The following is a 24,735-nucleotide window of genomic DNA, read 5'->3' as shown; positions in this document are numbered from 1 at the left end:
TAGCTCATAAAAACAGATTAAATCTAGAGAAACCATCATGGCTTAGCATGGCCTAATGTGTTGAGCACAGGACCGAGAGGGGAGCTTTGGTTCTTGGCTCTGCTGGGGATTCACTGGGTGCAGGTACACACAATTAATGTGCAGCAATAAACTTTGGCACATATTGCACCGGAGTTTATTGCTTATGGGTACTGTGTTTGAACGACCACAGTACACTGAGCCAGGTTGGTGCACCTCGGCTGTCAGAGGGCCCAGGGGGGTCAGCCTGCCAGCCCAGGGCTGCTCCTGGCTCAACATGCTGCAGAGGGGATGGCTGGGGCACAAGGGTATTCCAGTGTGGGACTAGCTGGCAGGCAGTGTCTGCATAAATAATTCTTGTGCCTCAAGCAGCCCCATCGGCATCTACACGTGCACTTTTGCACACTAAAAAAACTCTGCAGTAGGCTAGCACTTGACTTTACAAGTACAGTAAAATGTCATAAATCTAGTTTTCAAAATTCCAGAGTTCTCAAAAATCCGGCACTTTAAAAAAAATGCACTACATCTGGGAGTAGCCAGTCCCAGAGCAGTGGCCACACAGTTTCAAAAATCCAGAATTTTCAAATTTCCAGCAGGTGCTAGATCCCAAGGACGCCGGATTTATGAGGTTACACCGTACTATCCTACGGTAGATTTTATTATTTGACTGCAGCCTAATGGGGCACATGTGCACACACTGAGACGTTTACTGCAGAGCTAATTAGGCATCTCCACAGTAAATGTCTCATGTGGACATGCTCCCTAAGTGCTGTCAGCCCATTCATAAATTTGGGTGACTCACTGTTTGGGTTACCAAATTTTTGACAGTGTGGGGTTGATTTTCAAAAGGGTAGAGCACCCCTGATTCCTCAGAAACTCAACTGCTGCTGTATAAACGATAAAATCACAGAAAGTGAGGCTTGGCAGGAACCTCAGGAGGTCACAAATAGTCCAACCACCTGCACAAAGCAGGACAGTCCCTAACTAGAACAGCCCAAGGCTTTGTCAAGCTGGGCCTTAAAAACCTCCATGGATGGAGACATGCAAGCTTCTGCAAACAAGGAACTTGATGACTGCAGTCAGGTTCTAAAACATGGAGGCACCCAAAATAAAGGATTTTTAAAAAATGTAATTTTTCTGGGCCTCAGCTTTGTGCTCCTGCAGCTACCTCCTCTCTTGCCTACGTATTCAATTTTCAAAATGTCCTGAGCTCCTCAAATGAAGGAAGCTATCGAAAGGTAACGTGCTATTACTGTGAGAGGAATTGGATGAGTTGGGTGGTCAGTAAAGATGACTACTCACCTAAGAGCTGATTAGCTGACGAAGTGGTGAGGTTGAACTGCTGCTCTAGGTATTTCCCCAGGAAGGCAGCAAAGCCAGCGACCACAGCAATCTCCATGCAGGCAGCCAGGACGATGCAGGTGAAGACAGGGTTGGAAAGTAAGTGCTTTGTCACCTTGGGGATCACTACAATGCAGGAAAAAAAATAAGAAGAAAAGATTTTCAGGAAGCTTCTCCCTGTGTTTCCTTCGAGGTGCAAGGGACTGCTCAGCTCTCAGGGGACAAACACAGGAGTCTAAGACAAATTCCCCACCTTACACAGAGAAAGGCCTTCCAGAACTAAGCAACACAAAAGCAGAAAGCCCAGAGTCGTCTCATCTATGCCTAACATCAAAGATCCCCATCCAGCACCGAATGCTTCTCCAAGACACAGGCTCTAGTTCAATAAAGGCCACTTACAAAAAACCAGCCTCATATAGCACTTCCCTAATTTCTTGCTGAACCTCAGTCTTCCTTATTAGGTCCAGGATGGTGAAACTTCTGTCCTGATTTGGGATTGCTTAAACACACTGAAAAGACTCCAGAGGTGAACTGTCTTGTTCACAAACCCACCAGAATCTGTTTAAGCCTTGTTCTCTCTGCTGGGACAGCCTGCTAGTGCCTGCTGGGGTGCTGGGTTTATCGGGATAGGCATGCTTCCCATTTCCTAGAGCACGCAAGACCATGAGTGTGGAATGGAGCATCCAGTCAGTAGGTTGGCAGGACCTGGTGGGGGGACATGGGTGCCTTTGTTGCATTTTGACTTGCATTCAGAAAAAAAGGAAATTATTTTGCTTTTTCCTGCTGGACTTTGCAAAGATCTCACCATCTGGCATGGGTGACTGGTGCCTCCGGAGTCTGGGCAAGCACCCACAGAAGCTACCAGAGGTAGGAACGGAGCTGGCGAGCACCCGCAGAAGCCACTGGCAGTGTCAACGGTGGGCATGGCCCTGCAGCGGGGGCACGTGCCCCCTCCGTGCCTCCCCTATCAGTTGCCTAGGCTGTTCGGGGACTATTCTGATATTTGGGATAACAGTTTGCCTAAAGAAAAGTGCTATGGGCACAAAGTACATTCCAAGTCCTAACCATTTCACTGTCCCAACATGGGCACAGAGTCTGAAAGATGCAAGGATTAGACAGAGGTAGCTTCTGAGAAGCCAGAAAGGGAGCTCTCAATGCCATTTTTTATCTAGCTCTGATACTGTTAGCAGTGTTGTCAGCTCTCGCAATTTTATCACAAGCCTTCTGATACCTGGTGTCTTCCTGAAAGGCCTAGATCCTGGATACATACGATTCTGAGAGAATCTCAGCATTTAGGTAAGATTTTTAGCTGCCGTGTTTGTAGAGCTTGGAAACGTGATGTCCTCATAACACAAGGCCGAAGAAACCAGAAGAGAAAAAGAGAAAGAAACCAATATTTGTTTGTTTGTTTTTTTCTTTTAAATCTCATGATTTTGGGGACGAGATATACGGTGTTTCGAAGTGTGTCTTTTTGCTTCTTTCAATTTTTTTTGTGGGGAAAAAAATTGTCAAGAAGGCAATCTATGTCCCAGTGCTCTCTTCTGCCAGCTTTCCTTTTCTGTGCTTCCATCTGTCTACTTCTGACAGTACCCTGTGCACATCCGAACATAAGCTGGGGTGTCCCTCATCAGTCGTATACCTTCAGCTGCTCATTTTTCTTCAGTCATAAGCATATACAGATTGTAGCTGTCCTTGCATTTCCTTGGACCCCAGAGAAAGGTTGCATTTTCTCTCTTTCTCTCTCTCTCGCATGCTCTCAACTGTCCAGGTGCTCTGCTGCGTGCATGTACAGCTATTTCTGTGCATTCAAGTGCGGAGGGAGCTGCAACCTGAACTACCCTGTTGCTCCCAGGGCTACAAGGCTGCCGAAAAGTTGTGGAACTGAAGTCCACTCCGAAGATAGGGTAGACTGGGCTCTTTAACCCTGGTCAGCAACCAGTCTAGGGGTGAAATCCTGATAGATGTATAAATGGATGATCTCCTTTGCTCTGGTAGCTCCTGTGCCCAAACTGGCTCCAAACGTACTGGCACCTGCCTTTCCTTTGGATTAAGCCAGCAAAGCTGAGAAGGGGACCCTGCTGTGTGGCCAGTTCAGTCCCTCTACATACACTGCCCAGATTTTTGCACTCCAGTTTTGCTTTATCTTTCAAGCAAGGATTACCTTCAGCGAGCTGACGTCACGCTTGGCATAGCGTTATTGTCTCGCAAGACAGACAGATGCCTACTGCCTACTACAAGCAGCCATTGGGCACGGCGACCCTTCACTTATGGGATTCAGCTCCTCTGGACATGCCGAGTTATCTGCGTGCTGCACAGATTGACAGATGGGTGGAACTGGACTCTGCCTTTCCAGACAAGCCTGCTTAAATTCATTAACTGAACACAAGGTACTACGCTGCCGTGCACGTGTCAAAGCACAAAATGCGTTTGCTCTATCTTCAGGGTCTCCTGGCTCCTCCCTCTTTATCCGTTAAGGCTTTGAGATCCCTTCAGACCCATCTCTCCATTTCCGATAAGCCGACGTGAGTTGGGGAGTGATTACCTTACAAAGGGAAATCTGGCTAATGAATCAGATAGTGCATTTTCTACTTCAGCGAGCATTTTAATTATTCCAGAGATAATGCAGCTTCAACGGTATAGACTCTGAACACAGGAGAGAGCCTTGCTTTGTCTTAATACCTGATGACTAATTTCCCCCTGAATTAAATGTGAAAATCATTAAGTTTGAAAATTATCTCTCGGAAGTGTTAGTGGAGCCTCAATGGGCCTTGTTTGCATTTTGAAATATTTTCGCCCCTCCCCACCCCCCAGCCTGATCTGCGTATTAGGATCTGGCAGATGACAGATTTCTCCAGTTTTTGCCTGTTTTCTCATAGGCCTTTCCTAGTTTTTTCAAAATACAATAGCACTGGCTGCAGCAGGCACATGTGAGGTTCTTTGTTATGCTGCTCGGGCTCTGCCGGGTCTGTTTGAACGGGGGTATAATTAGCTCGATCCAACTCTCTAGAAAAAGGCGATTCCACAGTTCCCAGTTTCCTCCATCGCTGCTATGCTTTGTGCTGCACAAAGCCTTTGTTTCCTGAGGATTTTGCTGGGCATAATGAACGTGCAAGAGAAGTGGGGTTTTTTTGTTTGTTTGTTTTTTCCAGAAGAATAGGAAAAATAAAAAGGGCGACTAAATTCAGCTCCTGATTGGTTCCCAGCAGCCACCTGCTTCCTCAATCAGCTCTTCGGTGGCCACCTACTGCATCCGTCTTCTTACCAGAACAAGGAGGAAGAAAGCAAAGGTGAACTTGGCAGAGCTCAGCTCAGAAAGTCATATTTAATGCCTCACTGCCTGCTGTGCCTCTGGAGTTCAATTTGTATAAAGTTGGTGGATTCCTTCAGATGCTCCCTGGTGCCAATTTGAAATCAAAGACACAAAAGGCTAACGGGAAATAACAAGTTGCCTTTTCAAGTGAGGGAGTAGCATCTTGCAAGGGATTTATTTAGAAACTCTTTGTGGCCTGGACCAAAAGCCTTGGCAAGGACAAAGCCTTCGTCTTGTACTGTGTCAGCTTAGAGAGAGTCCAGCGCTTATCTCAGAGAGGCAACCTGGTCTATGGGGAACCGGGAGACCCGGGTTGTCTTCCTAGCTCTGTAAGTGCCCTGCTGTATGCCCTTTGGCAAGCTGCTTCATTTCTCCGTTCCCCTGCTGCCCCTTGTCTATTCAGATGTAAGTTCTTTGGAACAGGTATTGCCCCCTACTGTGTCTTTGTACAGTGTCTAGATTAATTGCCCAGCAGCAGGCATTACTATAACGTACAACTAAAGGAGATGTTCAAAGATCAAGTGAGCAAGCATCTGGCAGCCCATTCATCTTGCCAAGGAGGTCCAGATCATTCCTTTTACTTTTCTTCCCTGTACAAAATGAATAAAAGCTCCCACAAAAATGCCTCTCTTCACACTCAACCATGGCCACGAGTTAACCCGCATCATTGCTTTGGGAGGGGAAGAGGAGACTAAAAGTTAGTGGTAGAGTTTTAAATCTCTTAATGGGACGAAGGGATGTGTGTGGACGTCTGGATTGGGATGTCAGAGTGACGGCTGCATGGGGACTACTTAGTAAATGTACCATATGCTGGCTAACACATCTTTCTTTGGGCTGACCCACAGCCCTTTGCTACTGCTCCCCGCTAAGGGCCAGATTCAGCAAAACACACAGTAAAGCACTTTAACAGGTGCTTAAGTCTCAGAGGTGTTGATGAGATTTAAGAACAGGCTGAATGAATAACTGAGCTGTTTGGCTCACAGCTGACATCTGCACTTTGGAGCTACAGGTCTCAGGGTTCAATTCCATCTGACAACGTGGCGCAGGGTGGTCGTTACGTGGAAACCAAAGACTGTGTCTCTAGAAATCCCTTGAAAGTTCAACAGGCATGACTGATGTGGTGGAGAGAGAATCATGCTGGGATGCTCTGAGTGAGACGCTCATTTGACACCCCCACCACTATCACCGCACAGAGACGCTTTGGAGAAGAGAATTTTTCTGCCACTGCATTGTTCATGCCTTCAGTTTCCAGAGTAGCAGTAGACAGAGGTTTCCTCCTTACTACGAAACATGTTTAGTCCAATGCTTAACCAAATGTGGGCCTTCCATGCTCAGGCACTCAGGGTGCCTATACAGTGCAATGAGGCTTCTCCAACATGCTGTAATTACAGTGCATCGGAGCAGACTCGATTAATCAAGTCTCCGGTGTCACGTATGTCAGTGTCCCTGCACTCAAAAATGGTGGCATTTGATGAGCTTTAAAGCGTCCCTGCTGCCACTTTTCAGCATGGGGACGCTGATATGAGTGACACCGGAGGCTGCTGGAGTGCTTTAATCACAGCAATTTTCAGAGCTGCTCTAATTAAAGCACACCCCCAGAGCAGATGTATGACACCCTCACTTTCCCCAGGCCCATCCTCTTCCTATTCTTGATCTCCCCACCCTCTTCACTTCATTTAATACTCTATGAAATATCCAGAATTAATCACCAGGGGCCTGATTTTTTCAGAGGTATCAACTGTGTAGGTAGCTGCAGGTGCCAAATTCTTCCCCGGTCCGGCAGTCACAGGGAAATACCCCTTACATCTACCAAGTAACTTTGATTTGTGACTAAACACTGGGGAGTACAAGAGATAATTGGCAACCTCATTATTTGAGGTTTAACTACTCTTCAGGAATGGCGAACTATTACCATCATGTTGGTGCTTGAGATGAATTGTTTGGCACATTATAATTGTCAAGGCCCCTTTTTCCAGTTGGTGCATCTTAACAAGGATGTGTTTTCAATTTGCAGTAAAGATGAGGAACATAGGTAGCAGAGTAATAAATTAGAGGGTGTTTTATAGCCCAGTCCATCTAGAACAGGGCAATGAGAAGAGTGCAAAAGATAGTGCTATTTTCAAGCAGCAGCAATAGAAACACATCTCAGACCTGAACAGCAGAAAATGGCAAAGCATTCGTGTGGCTAAAGGGTATGAGAAGAAAACGATGTAGGGAAGATGAAGACACTCTCTCATGGAAAGAGGCAGCTCATATAAAAGAAAAGATGGAAGAAAGCAAGAGGCACTGAAGATAACTAAGGTGACTTTAATACACCAAACTCTACAAGGCCTTGAGTAAAACTGATACCGTAAAGGGCACAAAGAAATAGGATGACACTGTGTCAAATGGGCTTCCTGTGAGAGACCTGGGCTTGAAGCAACTACAAATGTTCATACGGGGGCATCCGATTTGTCATGCACAGTAAAACAGATCGTTGGTCCCTCCACTCTATTATCCTGCCTCTGGCAGTGGCTTTTACTTGACGCTTCAGAGGAAGATGTAAACCTCCCCACCCCTGTAATGAACCTAGGCAGTTGTGCAATATTTTATCTCAGAAACAAAGATTCTCTCCCTGACCCCAGCTGCTGATCAGTTTATACCCTGAAGTATGAAGACTGAGAGGCCCCGTGAATTAACCACAGCTACTGATATGCAGATGCTGCATTTGAGAAAGTGTGTGGAGGCGATAGGCAGACAAAAGCTGAACTCCTTTACGCTGAAGAGAAGCACCTGCATCTGCTCTGACCATGGCCCTTACTAGGCAAAAGAGCTACAGTGGAGCTGCTAGGGGTGCAGCGTGGGACCCAACACTACTTGCCTCCCTGAACCACTCCCCTGACCAGATTAAGCATTTTAGAAGCTGCTGAGCCTCTGTTTGCACTGCAGCAGCAGCCTGCTCCAAGCTGGGACGTTCCTAAACCTACTTTGCTCACCGATGCCATGTGTGCCTACTCTGGGGCATCGCTCTGAGGCTGCTCCCTCTGAGAGCCACCACAGGAGACAACCTTAGCAAGGTCTTACCTGCCAGGCTTGGCTCCAGGAAAGTGGGAGAGTGTGGGAGGAGCATCCTAATAAGGTCCTGGCTGGTGGCCATGATGAAGATGCCCTGAATGTCTCCACTCCATTGGCACTTGGATTGCAATCTCTCAAGGTGCAGATCCCTCCCTAGATGATGCTGAGTTGATGGGGATTCAGGGTGCTGGTGTCTTAGGTACTTTAACCATAGATTTTGAGAAATCCAATATCTTTTATTACACCAACTCAAATAGTTGGAAAATTTTTTTTAGCAAGCTTTTGGGCCCTGTCAAAGATCAAAGTCTTTGACTTCAGATGCTGATGGCAAAAGGTCAGATGGCAAAAGGTCTGAAGCTAACACAACAAACTCTGTAATTGTAGTCTCACACTATTATTCTTTAGTTTGTAACAGTGCTGCATATACACACCCCTATTTGTGCCTCATTTCAAATCACTTGAGCTCCCATACGAGAGAGAAACTGACCTTGACAACTCAGCACGAAAGATATCGGTACCCATGGTGACCAGATAAAAATGAAACTCCAAATTAGCTGACTTTAGTGAAGTTGTAAAATTAAATAATGTACTATGCTCACCCTCCTGTGACCAAACAGGACCAGTATTACCCAAGCAAAAAATAACCCCCTTTTTTTCTGAAACCTGAGCAAACAAAGAGAGCACAAGTGCCAACTCGTTAATTATTCATGCCTGGCGTGTAGTAATTGGTCACCTTGCCAAGTATAACTTTGAAAGAACTTCCGCCCAAAGCGGAGAACTCTCCACACCCAGGAGACACAGTTTGTAAAGTGGCCTCTTACAAACATCTCCCCGCCTCCGATCTTTATCTCAGCGTAACTCTGTCCTTGCCGACTCGATTATCTCCCTCGTTATCTTTCTTATCAAGAGCTCTTGGTAATCTGCAGACTGCAACGGCTTATGTGAATCGCTCGGAATCTGTAACAAGCAACTCTCTTACCCACCCTGTAAATGCTGGGTAACATGATATCTGCATGCTGTAACTGAATAAATCAACTCCTCTGCCTACGCTGCATCACATCAGTAGCGTAAGTAAAATAAACTTTCTGTGTAACCAGTATGCTTTAAATCATCTGACTCCTGCTTGCTGTTAACACCCACCTGTCCGGTCATAAATCCGCCCTCGCGCCAAGCCGGTCATGCCGACTCAGGCTCGCAGGTCAAGGGTGCACCGGTCATTGGGGCGTGACAGGCCCAAACACACAAATGCCCCAAAGCTTGCCAAGAAGAATTTTTCCAACTACTGTATTTGAGTTGGTCTAATAAAAGATATTGGATTTCTGCAAAGAAACTTGTCTGCCTGTGTCCTTACACCAACACGGCTACAGCCTACACCCCTTGATCGTGGACTGTGTTTCTTCTTGACTGCTAGTTCCTTGGAGAGAGACAAGTCCCCCAGAGCACTGAGTACTCTAGATGAGGCTCAGGGAATGTCTAAAGGAATAAAAGAAAATTATACTAGAAGAACTGAGTGTTTTCTGAGTCGCTGTACCCTCTCCCCTTTTACAGAATGGATTTCATGCTGGGACACCATGCCAAACCATGGGCATACCATGCTGGGACACCATACTATGAATTGACTCACTGCCTATAATCTCTCTTGCCACTTTACTAATCAATGATTATGTTTAAACAAGACGGTTTTGCTTCTAAGGGAGCACGATTATTTTATGGTGCCTTCCACGTGAAGATCTCCAAGCACTTTAAAATCTTATCATCAACTTATCGAAGCTCATTAAGCAGGTCAGCGCTATTTCCTTTGCTATGGATGGTGCACTAACTTTGGTGAAGCTGCTTACTCCAGATTCCACAACAAGCCAGACACGGAGCTGGAGCCAAGACACCCAGTCCCACGTTATGTGTTTTGAGTACCACCCTGCACTTTACATTTATCAAATACCAGCTTAGTGCTGAAGCTAAATAAAGAAGGACTGCTTTGATTCGAGACAAGTGTGGTACAATTCTAACATCTTGGGATGTGTGCATCCTGGGTTAGCTGGGACAAAAGCAGGAATGCTGAAGCACTGGGTATGATATCCATGACCCAGACAGCCCTGGGATTTTTGGAAGAACACTTGAGAAAGGTGGTGCGATTTCCCTCCCAAACCAGTTCTGATCTCTGTCATCAATCATCCCCATGTGGGTGTGCATCTGAAATAAAACTTTTGAGACTTTTCTGTGTCCAATTAGGATGACCTATGTGTGGTGCTATTTCCCTGGCACCAAGCTGTAAAGTGGCAAACCAAGAATTATAACTCGCTTGCTGGGTGAAGGGTTATGAGGGAGATGGCTCCTATTCAGAAACCCCCCCTGCTTGTCTACTCCTCACCCGCGTTCCTCAGGCAAGATGAATACAGCTAGGTGGCAACTCTGAGGACAAACTTATCCCCACTGAGCAAAAATGCCCATTGAGTTGTATGGGACCAGGATGCAGCCCTAAAGGCTGGATTCATTGCCAGTAAAATTAACTGGAAAGATTCCCACAGACTTAGCTGGGCACTGTATAGTTAGGAACGCTCCTGCCCGAGTGGGTCAGGGGAGGAGGCCATCTCGCTCAGTATCCTGTAGCCCAGAATGGCAATTTATGCATGCTTTATAACTTTTGTGACAGGCAGCCCACAAATTAGGCCAACACCCTCCTCAAGTGCCACCGCGATCCCCTTCCCCTCCCCAATTTGCTGCTCTCCTTTCTGCTCCCTCCCTAGCTGCTGCTGTGCTCCCTGTCCCCCCCAAATCACAGAGCCTGCCTGTGCCGCTTGCAGCATGTGTGTGCAGATTGGCCACCCCTGCTTTTCAAGAAGAGCATAACAGACGACATGTAGAGAGTGACCTCCCAGGTACCAACAGACCCAGCGTTAGGAATTTCAGCTTTGTATTGAACAGTCCCCGAGGGCCTGATCCTCGCTACATTTTCTAATCCCTTTTTCAACCTGGCTCTACCTCATAACACCCTACAGCAATGAGTTCCAAAAGTTAATTATGGCTTGTATAACAAAGGGCTTCTTTTTGTTGAAATGATTATCACTGGCGTTACGAAAGGGTCCACTGGTCCCAACAGAGGGCACGGCGTCCGCAGGTGCTTGGCAATAGACAGCCCCTGCCCTACGACTGGAATTTCTAAATGAGTCCAAGGGGTTTACCTTTGTCCCACTATCAAATCCCCTTTATACAGTCAAAGAGCCTGTGGGAGCTGCAGGCACTTGGGACCTCAGAGGATCGGACCTTAATGGCTTCTTCTCTTATGATGCCGTGCTGCTCAAAGGTGGTGCCTCAGGGTAGAGCAATTCAAAAATAAAAGCTGGATAGTGGAGCCGAGCGAGACAGCATCAAAGAGATTATAGACAGCAAGATGCAGAGGGTCGAGCTCCATTCTAATTCAGTCCAGGGTGAATCCAGAGCACACCCGCTGACACGAATATTTTATGCAACGGTAATTGAAACAGAACATATCCCAAAATGTTATTGATTACACCCAAGGATACCTCTGAAGGGGATAAATCTTCCCTTTGCTTTACCATAGAACCAAGGCAGACAAATTCACCAGGAAGCCCACGCTAGGCGAGAGAGCACATCTGGGAAGACAAACGGCAGCATGAAAAACAATCTCTTATTTAGCCTGCAGAGTGAGGCCTCTCCAATCACTGGCTTCTTGCAATAATGATATGGCTGAAAGGCATGGTCCCTAATTAAGAAGAATGTAGCAGAAACCTAGAGCTAGCCGAGGAGGGATGGAGCAGGCGTTGATAGGAGGTGAGAGACAAAGAACGAAGCTGATCACGTTTAACTGCATGCTATGTGTACAAGCAGATTGAAAAAGGTGAAGTGCTAGGCACATCCCTGGAGGCAGCAGTTGCACCAAGCCTGCAGGTGGGATGGATGTGCTGCTTGTTGACTGTGTGCAGTCACCCCGCCCCCACTCACCAAGCCATCGGAAAGGGTTTGCACTAATGATTAGTTAGTGCTTTGAAGCTGAAAACCACTCTACATGGTAATTCTTAATGATGATGATTACTATTACGTCCCACTGCGGAGTATGGCCCTTTAATTGCCTGGAATCCACTTGGAAGGCAATAGGTTTCTTTTCTTAGGGAAGGGGAAAAAATTGGATGCATCACTCAGAAGGTTTGGTGGTGCCCAGAGCAGGGAGGAAGGGCTCAGGCAGGGAAGCGGGCAGCTGTTCTATGCAGATCCAAGCTCTGATACCAGCGATTCTCGATCCAGGTGCCAGGAGATCCTGTTTAGGGTGCTGCACAATATTAGCACTGCTAGGTGTGCAAACACCTACACAGGACTCAGAAGACAAACATGACTCGGAAAGAAATCCACAGTGTCACACACATCCTGACCTGCCGTGGTCTGTTTGAGTTCTCTGCAGCAGAAAAATTACACTACCATTTTTCCATACACAAAAAACCTGAGTGAAAGCAAGAGCTGGCATTTTCTGAGAGGCGCCTTAAGTGTATAAAGGTTGAGAACCATTGCCTCATGCCAAGCTCTTACATGCAGGTGGGCTTGGGGTGGAGGGGGGGAGGGTGCGGATTTCATTGCACAGCAAATCCTTTTCGTGTTGACACAGAAGGAAAGCAAATGTTTCCTTGAAGCAACATTTATCCACCTTGGCCTCCTAGTTGAACAGCCTCGATTCAGACAAATGGCACAGTCTAATGAAAAATCATTTTGAAAAAGGTTTCCCACCAGCTCGATCAGGAGATCAGAAGGGCGCTACGGGTACACAGCATGCGTTGCTGCAGGTCAATGTTCAGCTGAGAGAACCTGGTGACCCCAGGAAAAGATTTGCAGGGCTGAGGAGGACAGAAACCCTGGCAGAGTTGTCCACTGCTCCAGGGCACCCCAGGGCAAGACTGAGTGGTTTCCAAGGCAGGGGCACTGGCCAGTGCATTCGTAAAGCTGGGGATAGGAAGCCCACAGCTGGCACAGCCGAGGAGAGTGCAGAACAGTTTGGAAGAACTGTGTGCAGCATTTCCCCCCCATTTCCTAGGTGTAAGCCAGCTGTGAGCCCTTCATTTCCCTCCACCCTGAAACCTATTCAGAACATGCAAGCAGCACAAAAAAGATAGAGACTGCTGTCTTTTGGTCCCAGGTGTAGTGGTGTTAGGGCACCAGCTCCTCACTCCAAGCTGCGCTGGAAAAGATGGCCTGCAATGGCACTATCCTGGGTCATGTAAATAGAAAAGAGAAGAGAGGTTCAATTCTCTGCTGCAACACAGGCTTGCTGTGTGACCTGGGTCAGTCTGGCATCTATAGGGAGGCAGATGCAATGTAGGCAAATATCACCTGTTTGATATTGCTGCCTCCCAGACTCTGCAGGACAGTGAACAGAGCTGACTCCAGAACTCCCTTCTGCCCCAGGCATCCTCCTACGCTTGCTCCTAGTCGCTGCATACACCCCAAGGTGTGGGGCTTGTGCTTGGGGTTGGTCAGTCCCTTTTCTTGCAAGCGCTGCCGTTTCCTTCTCAGAGGAAGAGCTGCGTGGGCAGCGTGACAGCCTTAGAAGTGAGGTGACTTGGTGTCTTTGATTGCTGCTTCTCCTTCTGCTGTTCAAAGGCCCAGCTTTCATTTCAACTTTCAAACTCCTCTTAAGGGTCCTTCTCATCTTGGCATGAAAACGCCCCTGGGGAAAGATGCCACAGCTTCCCACAGGGCAGCACCTCCCTCCTATTTAGACTTTGGCAGAGCTGTAAAAGGCATCTCCAAGGCTTTGAGTTGGTCGCTTTTATATTAGAGTCACATCCCTTCCCAGCACTAAGGCTTGTAGAGAGCCAGGGAGACTAACAATACAGTCCTGCATCTGACAGCACCCCAGAAAAGCTTGGCACATCTCCGACCATCCTCCAATAATCCCAGACTACAAAGTGCTGGTGGCTGGTAGACAGGAAACAGCTGGGAACATCTGTCTTAAAGGAATACAACCTTTCAATGTCTGATCAGATCTGGAAGGCCAGGGACAGACTGGAGAAGTGTCCCAAGCCAAAAGCAATTTCAATTTGACACCCTCATCTATATCATATATATATACAATTCATGTACCATGTCCCCACAGGAGCCACCATCCACCCACATACCATACGCACATGACACCATAAACACCACAATCCTATATATTTATAGAGATGCACTTAGAAAAAATACACACACTCAACTCACCCAGCTCAGACACAACACTCACACCAGTGACTCTCAACCAGGTGCTGCTGCACCCCGGGGAGCCTCGCGATCCTTTCAAGGGTTCTGAGGGATGCCACACAATGTTAGCACTGTTGGGTGTGCAAACATGATTCACAAGATAAACCCAAAGATTTCAAACAGGCTTCCACAGGGTTAAAACCATTCTGACCTGTCGCGGTCTTTCTGAGTTCCTTGTAACAAAAGAATTGCTCTGTTATTTTTCTATAGTAAAAAAACAAGTGAAAGCTAAAAGCTGGCATTTTCCTAAGGGTGCCTACATAGTGGGGCCTCAAGCCTGAAAAGACTGAAAACCACAGATTTACACAAATCTGTACAGCAGCCCAGTGCAATGAAAGACATGTGTGCATACCTCTGCAAGCACGCACATATACCCTCTGCCCCTCCCCTCCCCACGTAGGCCAGTTCACAAATAAACACATACCCCAGCCCCATAGATACAAATGTGCACACGCAGTTTCTATATATTAATGATTCCTTTCTTTAAGCAAAAAAGGACCAAATGCCTGCCCACTCCCCAAACAGTCTTTAGCCAATGGAGTTTAAAGGCATATTGCTACTATGTTTGTCTCTATTTATACCTTACAACCACTGGCAAGAATGACACTTTACTCGCCCTCAAAAACAGACTAAGCACATCCAAATTCACCCTTGTGTTGCCCTGTGGACTGCAATGGAAACCTCCAGGAATGACCTATCCTCATCTGTCCTTGCTGCACTATTAACCGAACAGATATCAGCCTCTTCAACAGACATGTGCCCACCCACACATGCACACACACACACGCATGAAGGGGTAATAGGCTCCCTCTCAGCAGACACTGTATCTAGGCTGCAAAGTGACTAACTCAGGAATAATGGACTCTGTTTGACATTATGATTATGCAAAATTCCTTCCACCTGATGCAGCAGATAAATTGCATTATATGTTACAACTGTTCACATCTGAAAATTAGCAAGAACTCCTTTGGTTTGAACCTCTTCTGCCCATCACAGAACATAATGCTCAGATACAGGCATTCAGATACTCTGATGAAGACAGTCGTATAATTATCTAGACAGACAGATGGATGAATGGGAGGAAGGACCATAATCAAAGGTAGGGGGACCTGCTGGCTGAGCTGTCTCTCATAGGCCAGGAAACAATCCAAATTAGAAAGGCATATTGAGAAAGAGAAGATGCTGATCAATTCAGCTTGTCACATATCTCTGACCTTCTCCTAAACCGCAACAGCATTAATCATTCAAAGCATTTCTCCTGCAAAATCTTTACACATTTATTGTTTCTCTTCCCCTCAGATGCATCATTCAATCCCCAATTAAGTCAATTAGGTGGCAAAGGATTTAGTTATTTGGTTCTCATTTCCTGTGATGCTTTACGGACAGCAACACCAGCCCTGCTACAGAGGCAGGGTGGGGGAAGTGACTAGATGGCCTACAAACATCTCCTCTCCCCTAAAGGTTTCTGGAGGACACGAGATGTACATAACTGACCTCCACCAGCTGAGAACTGGCCCAGAGGATGCTATTCTAACATGCTGTTGGCCACCTAGCTCCCAACAGGCCCTATCCCTATTCTAGGTCATAGTTTCTCAACCTGTGGTACGTGTACCCCTTGGGGTATGTGAGACACAGGCAGGGGGTACACGTGGGTACCCTAACACTCTCTCTCTCTCTTACCCTCTTTTCCTCTCTCTCTCTCACCCTCTTTTCCTCTCTCACCCCTTCCTCCTCTCAAAACTATGGCAAAAAATGTAGTACGCCACACACTGCACGGTGCTTTAAATTCTCCAGTAATATTTTGGCGTTCAGCCCTCCTAGCTTTGGCCAACATCGCCTCTAGCCCAGGTACATACTCGAGTTGTGCGCCCCGGCGTAAAAGGTGGCAACCCAATCCACACCAGATCAGACATCTGTCATATCACAGCCTTATATACACAGCCCTTCTTCCAACATACAGAACACATTAGTCTGTAAATATAAAATCCCCTGGAAAATTGAGTGTTGGGGTGCTTATTAAAATTTTCACAAGTTAGGGGGCACTTGCTGCTTCAAAGGTTGAGAAACACTGCTCTAGGTTGTTATCAGGCTTTGTCTCTTCTAACAGCCTTCTTCTCAAGACAGTCTGGCCTGCTGCTCTCGCATTTTGCTGTTCTGATGACCAAAGCATGCTCCTTTACACCCAGCAGCCTGGGATTGCACTGGCCTGCCACAACTCTCTCGGAAGAGATCTCTCAGCCCCCTTGAACTGGCCGTGTTTCTTTTTTGCCCCACTATTGTGTGACCTGCAGCCATACCCAAGCTACGAGGCAGCAGATTACGCAGAAGAGGTTCACAAAGCCCCTGGGAGAAGGTCTCTCAGCTGCTCTGATTTCCATTCTTCCCCCTTCCCCTTTATTAACTCTCACGGCCTCGCCTGGATTCCTCCAGCTTGTCGCTGAAACTAAACCTTCTCAAGTGGAACAATGTCTCCCATTAAAATAAGTAAAGTGTCAGAGATAATTAGAAGCCAAGGGCAGACATCCTGAGAAGGGTTATGTTCAATGTGCATGGGGGGGATGAGGGTAACTGAAATCAGAGCCAGATTATGCATCTAACCAGCCGTTAACCTGGGATGGGCTCCCACAGAAATGCAACGCGTTTCAGGGCAGCTTGTCACCTCTCAGCTGCTGGAAGCAAGTTGTGCTGTCGTCTGCCTCCAGCGGGTGCCGCAGGACTCCATTGCTTGGCTTAGGCCTCTCATATTCTCGTTCGGGAAGCATGGCTTGCTCGCTTTCTACTGTATGCTCTGGCCGGGGGGTCAGGGACTGCGGGAATCCAAACATGAAGAGGGACGAGAAGAAAAGTAAGGCACCACAGAGCAGGAAGCCTCCCCACCATGCGCCGATCCACCGAGGGTCGTCGGGAGTGATATCCAGTTTACCTGCAATGGCAAAACCGCCCGTCAGTGATGCTGCAGGAGGGAGAGCAACACAAAAGGTTAAGGACCCAAGAAGTCAGCTTTGAGGGATTCTGCTGAGTAGCCACTGACTGACAGACAATGTGAGAAGCCCCTATGGACAAGACATCTCTTGCCTCATCTATTTGTGTAGTGCCTTGTCCAAGGGAGGCCTGATCGTCCCTGGGGCCTGTGATAACCTGGGGTGCAGTTTATGGATTCTGGGTGAGGAGATGAACTCTGTTTATGCCTGTCAGGCGGCAAACCCCATGTTGATGGTAAGGCTTGCCTTTGCCTTCATCCTGGACTACAGTGCTCTCAAGTGCTGGCCCAGGCTTCACCATGACAACCTGTTAATTCCAGCCCACGGAAACACACGCTAGCTGCTACCCAGGAGTACTGGGCTGCTGTGGGGAAGGTCACCTTGGCAGTGGGCACCTGATGGAGTCTGGCTGGGGAGATGCATGGAACTGGAAAGTGATAAAAGGGCAGGAACTAAGCCATATACCCTCTCTTGGCTTATGCACCAGAAAACTCAGGAGCAGCTGCTGGCACTAAGGCTCTCCTGACCCTATTTTCTTAAACAGAGGACTGCCAGGGACTGCCAAGGGAAACGTGAGCTAGAATCAAGACCTATGCATTTAGGATTCTGGTTGGGTTTCCCCTAATGATATCTGCAGTCTTGTGCACTATCCTCTAAGTAAAACCTATGGCATGCTTAGAGACGGTGTACAGAGCCTATCTGTGTCAGGACATACGCTTGCTCCCATCTCTCACATCCCTCATAAAGAGCTGTGCTGAAAAGCAGCAGGCTCCCACCCATGGTTAGGTACCAGGAAAGAGTTACAGTGGGACTGAGGAGTCAGGTCTGGTCCCTTGAGGACGATAGTTGGACTGAGAGGAGTGAGAGAAGGGGGCTGCACTCCAGGAATGTGTCCACAGACCCCAAACTGAAGAGCAGACATGACTCCACGTTTGGGATAATGTGTCTGGGTGCCCCGACAGCAAGCTGTTCAGTTGCCAACAGGGAGTACTCAACCAGGTGCTGGGGGGGGGGAGGGGAGTCCTATAATATAGATGTTAAATACATTATCACTGCACATTAAGAAGGTAGAGAGAGCTAAACCGGGACCACATGTTTGAGCGGTGAATGCATTGGCAACTCAAAAGGGCTCCTGGCTCTTCCATGCAATACAACCTTGCAGACTGGCAGTGGCTTATCCCTTATGGACAATCAGATCTGAAAAGCCATCTATCACGCGGTGCTGCCCCCAAGATTACGGATGGCTCCCTCATTACATGCCACGGCTTCCTCCCCATTACTCATTGTTTGAACAGTGGTATTGCCCAAAGGCTCCATGCGGCAGGGCATTGATCTCGGCAGGAAAGACATGCATTAAGAGTTCACTTGCAGCGTGGGTTTCTCTTTCAGATGTTTTCCCTACCCTCGAAGCAGGTGAGAAGTGACTTCGTGTCTGTGCCAGGTACGAGGATGTCCCGATTCCCATGTAGGGCAGGCATAAAAGGAAGCACTGAGAAACCTGAACGAAGAAACCTAGTGCTTCTTCCAGAAGATTACTCGGGTCCTTGTCGAGGTTAGCGAGCTGAAGAGGCCTGTTAGTGACACTAGGCCCAGCAGAACCTCCTACGTGGCACACTTTGACATCTACCTGTTACATGTGTGGGTCTCCACCTCACAGCAACGATGAGCAACTGGCTCAGCAACTTCTCATGTTACTTCCTAGAGTTTTTGCTCAGACATCACTGTGGGGCACGAACAGTGAAAGCAGTCAGGAGACCAGGAGAGGTGCCACTGGATAAAGCACTGGCTTGGGAAGCAGAAAATCTGATCTCTGCCACTGAGCTACTATGTGACCTTGGGTGAGTCACTCTGCGGCTCAGCAACTGCTCTCCTGCCTTTTGTCTGTTAGGTTTAGTGACAGTCTCACTCGGTGCGTGGACGGGATCTGGCACAACAGGGTCCTGAACTCAATATAAATGACAACACTAGATGAGCAAGAAGTGGCCTTGTTCTCTCTCACCTGCTGCTGCTCAGAGTCAGCACTGCTGCCTGTTGCTGAGGCAATGCTGTATTTTATGCCATCCCCTCAGAGCTCACACAATGCAGCCCAAGGCAGCTCAGCTCTCCGGGTCTGCAAGCATACGAGTGTATGGGAAAAACATGCCTTCCCTCCTCAGCTCCCCCGGCTATTTCCAGCCAGTATCTTGTCTGGCTTCATTAATAGCAATTAGCCTATAACCCGGCAAGGATGTGAAACCCTGGCTCCCAAGTCCCACTGCAGCACCTGCCTTGAGAAATGCTACGTGGCTATGAACTGGTAGCATTCAGCATCTTCTCGGACTGTTTCAAACCCAAATATGGGCAAAACACTCAGTTTTCCTTTCATTAATAGTGTTCCCCATCCCACAGGACAGAGGTGGTCGCTTGCTACCTTAAAAGAAACTCTGTCACCATGGCTGTGCCTGTGTCATTTGCTTTGGGTCTATTTGGGGCAATGGAGAAACAATAGAAGGGAAAGAAGAGGAAGGAAATGTGTCTATCGGAGTCCCACTGCCCCCTGCCGGGCAAAGCACAGCAGGACACGTGTGTGTGCAGCAGGTGCCGTCTACCCAAACAAATTAGCAGAGCTCACCAGGGGACAGTCTTTATTTTTAGTCCAGTGTAATGACATGCACCAGCCCTCTGTTGCAAATGCTTAGCTCTGTCTCCCCTGTTGCTTGGCTTTATACAAAAGGAAGACTGGGAAAATGTCTCTGAAAGGAAGCCAACGGCGTACAGTGCAATGGGAACACTGGCTAGATGGATGGCGGGCTCTTTACGTAGGGCTATGTACAGCAAGGACTGGGGAAACGCAGCTCTGCCTGATCTTTTGCTCAGATTGAGTGATGAATGTAGTCTCTAGAGTCCTTAATTCATATGCATGGCTTCTGCTCAGGCTCATCTGAGATGTGCATTTGACTCGAGGGCTGGGAATGAACCCCTGGGAGGTGAATGACAGAAAAGATGCTGTTCCAGAAAATGGGAAAAGCTCAAGAGAGGAAGAAGACAGAAGAAAGGTGGCAAAATCCCCCCCCCGAAAATTGACCTGCAAGAATAATAGAGAAACCCTGGGGAGTTATTCCGAGGGATAAAATCTGTGCCTGATGAGAAATTGTGAGGAAGAGTGAAGTGATGGAAGGTCCCCTGGGAAGGAGAGGCCAGCATGTGCCATGCACATGAGAGCTCACAATTGGTTGTGATGGGGAGCATGCACACAGCAGGGGTGACCATCATGCCCACTCTAAATGTCTGTCCCTGGTTACAGTCACTGTGAAGAACCATGGCTGACATGAAGTAACCAGGTCGTCTTTCAAGAAGGAAACTTTCTGGGCTCCTATACACATGCAGGGCGGCTGCTCTGACCCGCTGTAATTACAGTGCAACAGCGCAGACTCAATTAATGGAGTCTGCTGGAGCACAGTAATTACTACGCTCCAGGAGATTGCAGCGCCACGTGTATCAGCATCCCCGTACTGAAAAATGGCGGTGGGGTGCTTTAAATCGAAGCTTGTTTGACGATGAGCTTTAGTTCAAAGCACCCCACTGACATTTTTCAGCATGGGGATGCTGATACATGTGATGCTCTGAGCACTTGTAATTAGCTGTGCTAATTAAACCATCCTCTCACCCTCTTGCAGCCTCTCTATAAATGCCCATTGGTTCTAGGGAAAAACACAGCATCACTTTCAGATATTTTTTTTTGGAGAGCAGCATTTTTGAGGGAACTGGATTTGCTCCCATTATTTCTGTCCTCATGGGTATCTGAGCATCATGCTGCATCTACTGCCAGGGAAAGGAAATTCTCCAACAGGGTCCCAAAATGGGGGGTGGGGGCACTGGACTGGCAGGATTGTGCTATCACTACTGTATCAGTCCTGGCTTAAGACATGAGTGCAGTTCAACATCTGGGTGGAAGCAGTCAACACAGGTAGAGCTGTCCAGATAAAGGTCTCTTGGTTGATTTCCATCTGGCACACCTCCAAACAACGCCTTGGGGATGCTGACATGGGATCAGCAACTGAGGGGTGAGGGGTCAGATCTAGGAAGCGACTTGCCTGAAGACACTTCTGTGCCACAAAGCCACCCAAGGCTTTCTCAAGTGAATGCTCCAGTGCCCTCTTCAACAATGCTGTGGTACTAGGAAGAGGCTAGATGTGTTTGGTTTCAGTGCAGTGACTCCACTCACTGAGTTATACCCAGTGGCCTGATGTGCACATGGTTCAGTGAAAGTTGCAGTGATTTGCCTACAAGCCATCCCCACTGTACCTCCGTGGAAGCCAATGGATGAAATAGCCCCCAAAGTAAAAGGCTGACGCAAGCCTTTCAGCCCATTGGTCTAGCGTGGTTATAGCCTGCCTGCCTCGATAGCCAGCATCACACAAGGGAGAGATGAAGGTAGTGTTGCATGCAACTGCCAGGTACCCATTTACAGGTAGGTCAGTTGGGGGAAGGTTTGGGATGAGGCCTGAACTACTCTGCTATATAAGGAATATAAAGAGCCATCAGGTATTTGAATCAAGTCCTTCTGGCAGGGAAGTTGGGAGGCAGTTCTGCTATGCTCATTAAGCATTCAGGTTGTTATCGTGACGTCTGTGCATGTGAGACCAACGGAGGGAAGCTGCTCTGTTCCGCAGAGCTGCCCCAACCTTTGCAGAATATACACAAAACCATTTAAACACGGGCCTGATGTTGCAAAGGAGCGTTGCAATGTCGCAGACCCATGGCACACTGCCCCAGAGGGGACTACCCTGCCCTGAAGCAAGATGAGAGGCCCTAGTCCTGGACCCCATTGGGATGAGATCGTACTAGAGACAAAAGCAGCTGAGGGCAAGAGGGAAAAGTTTTACAAATGAGACGAAGCATCAGATTTACAATCTATACCAAGCCATCAAGAAACTGGAGATGACTGTAGGTTGGTTTGTGGTGCCCTCTGCTGACAAAAGAGTTACATTTGCCGTGAACATTAACATTAAAACCAAAGGTTTCTTCCCTTTTGGTAAGAGCTTATCCATTTATTTATGAACATTTAACCAGGCCATAAAGACAGCTTGGAAACATTTTGACAGGGAGCTGCCACACCAGATCAGACTGCGGGTCTGCAAAGAGAAAAGCATTCTCCTTCCTAACTTCTTTTTAATGCATTTTGTTTTTCTCTTTTCCTGCTGTAAGACCAGAATGGCCACATCCACATGAGTGAGGACGTTTGCTTTCCTGGAGGCAAGAAACAGCGGCACACCTTGTGCTCCTGTGACTTGTCCCCGGGGAATGCTTGTGCCATGTGCCCTCTGGCACAGGGCAGGTTGCCCCAGGTGGGGTAGGGGATGCTGGCTTTAGTAGCCTTTCCTGGGATGCTGGGGGCCTCCTGGGTTTGTGTGCTTTTTTAAAGGGCTGGAGCTGGGGTGGGCAGGCCAGCCTGCGGGGGGCGGGGTTGGGGAAGCTCATGTAGAGCCTCCCATGCAGCGTGGGGCAGTGGGGATTGCCCCCCTGCCTGGCAGAAGCCGGTGAATCTGGGGCTTTTTTTTAAACAAGCGGGAAGTGGGCTGGGCAGGGCAGCTGTGGTGGGGGCTGAGGGGGAACAGCCAGGGGATGGGAGCTGGCAGGGGTCCCCCCATGGTCCCCTCTCCCCCCTTCCAGCCTTCCCTCCCCCACCCCTACTTACCAGCTCCGAATCCGGGTCCGGTTCTCTGCTGCAGTCACTGAGGACTGCCCGAATCGCTGAAGCTCTCCGAATCTTCTCTGAATCAATTCGGAGAGCTTCGACTCAATTCAGACCTTTTAACTGGTTCCCTGATTCAATTCAGATTCGGAGATTCGGCCTCTGAACTGGGCCAAATCTCCTCCGAATCAAATCAGCGCCCAAAGCTTCACGCAGCCCTAGTGGTTAGAGCAGGGACCAAAACCCCTTTGTTTCTTGCCCAGTTCGACCTTATTGGGAAACCCAGGGCACACCTTCAGGGGACACCCATTTTCTTGTCATCATGGACCCTCCTGAGAGGGTCCATCTTTGGCTTATGGAGTGGAACAAGCAGACTATATTTACCAGGCTTGTTTTGTGTGTGGGGGGTGGAAATCTCAGAAAAAAATCTGAAATTTCTTCCTTCCATTCAGGATGCGTCAATAAAGTGATTCAAAACAGAAATATCTGTAATTTCAAATCTATGGAGGAGTTACTTTTTGGGAGAATTACTTCCCTTCCTTGTTTTCATCCTAAGGTTCATTGTCAGTGGGAAAAAATAAAGGAAAATAATCTGAACTATTTTTGTTTTGAATAATGATGAAGGGAAGTGGAATACTGTCACTGATACAAACATTTTTTAAATTTAAAATGTAATATAATTATTAATTATTATGCATCATTGCCAAATACAACAGCTTTCTGTTGCTAAGGCTTTCTGGCTTTCCGGCAATACTTATGACATATTCCTGGGAGGATTTCTGCTCAGCACAAACACCCCAATTCTGCCACTTTCCATGTAATCTTAGGTCAGGCAAATATTTACATTCTGACAAACAAGCAGACCTGCTAACCTGAGTAATCTCACCGGTTTCAGGGGTGTTAAATTCACGTGCTCAACTGAAATAATAAATTATTCACATGACTCAGCTTTGGAATAAGGACATTTTCATTATCCATTGCCCCTTTTTCCCCCCTCCCCTCCCTTTTTCCTCTCAGAGGTGAGCCAAGTTCATGTACAGCACTAACGCGTGATAAAAAGGACTTTGCTGTCTGAATGAATAGCATCTCCACGGCACTCTATGAACGGACATGTGTATAAGATCAGTAACTGCCAGAAACATGAGTAGGGTGTAGGGAGGGAGCCATAAGCCAGTTGCACTTCTTTCCCCAGAAGTGGCTGGTTTCCCAGACAGCACCAGGGGAAGTTTTCTTGGTATTCTGCCTTTACCCTAAGCTAGAGAGACCAGCAAGTAGCAACAGGCATGGCCCAGTGAGTCCTCAGTCCCTCTGATGAGACTGCGTACAGGCTAGCTGGTGTCTTCTTTCCTTTCCTTTCTAACCTACAGGAGAAGGTTACTGAGCAGATGCTGCTCTCACCCTGCTCCGTGCAGGTGACATCCTAAATCAGAAGGAGCATTAGCATGTTCATGTGGCACCAAAAGCCATATCTCTGGCTGGCAGGCAGGCTAACTAGCATTAGTGCTCATGAGCCTTTCTGAAGACCCTTGCAGAGGCAGCTCCAGACACTGCGCTCCTTGTTTAGGAAGCAACCTCTGCAGGGCATTGCGGTGTTTGGCAAAGTCACTGCCTGGCACAGGATGTTTGCTGGGTACACATGTCCTGTTGGACTCAGGGACTGGGTGGTGTTTTAGAAGCAGATGTCAGCAGATAACAATGCAGTGTTAATACTCGTCAGCAGCAACTGAACCGTAATTCTCCTTACTTGTGTCAATGAAGACAGCATCCACGTAGATTTTGGTACAGAAGGAGCCCAAGATAAATCCACAGGCTGGTCCGAATACCAGCATCGTAAACAGGATCCCTGCAAGGAAAAGAAGAGACAAGAGGGGAATTAAATGCGAGGCACTCTGCATTTAGTGCCCATGGACATCACTGGTAACAACGTGGGCTGGCTTCCTTTAACTGGGGCACGGCATGTTATGGAGCACTGCAGTGTCACGATGGGTCGGGCTGCGATATTATGGAAGGACTTTTACCTTCCAGGGCATAGGCAACTGTTAGGGGGTGCACGGGAGTCCACGTGTCCCCCAGACGGGGCCGGTGCCCCCCTGACGGCTGACACTGATGCTGTC

At 47.9% G+C, this 24,735-nt stretch overlaps 1 protein-coding gene across 1 annotated transcript in view; it reads right to left on the bottom strand.

Moving 5' to 3' along the window:
* Positions 1-24,735, bottom strand: part of SLCO3A1 (solute carrier organic anion transporter family member 3A1) — a 210,432-nt gene that overhangs the window by 21,373 nt on the left and 164,324 nt on the right. The window contains exons 3-5 of the mRNA XM_019533182.1: positions 24,366-24,464; positions 16,626-16,889; positions 1,321-1,485 (exon numbers count right to left, since the gene is read on the bottom strand). Of these exons, the coding sequence (XP_019388727.1) occupies positions 1,321-1,485; positions 16,626-16,889; positions 24,366-24,464 (528 nt within the window). The remainder of the gene's footprint in view (positions 1-1,320; positions 1,486-16,625; positions 16,890-24,365; positions 24,465-24,735) is intronic.

The sequence above is a fragment of the Crocodylus porosus genome, unplaced genomic scaffold (genome assembly GCF_001723895.1).
Source record: "Crocodylus porosus isolate Cpor-Errol unplaced genomic scaffold, CroPor_comp1, whole genome shotgun sequence".
In the NCBI taxonomy this organism is placed as follows: Eukaryota; Metazoa; Chordata; order Crocodylia; family Crocodylidae; genus Crocodylus; species Crocodylus porosus.
The sequence above is the reverse complement of the archived record's forward strand: the minus strand, read 5'-3'. Positions and strand labels throughout refer to the sequence as shown.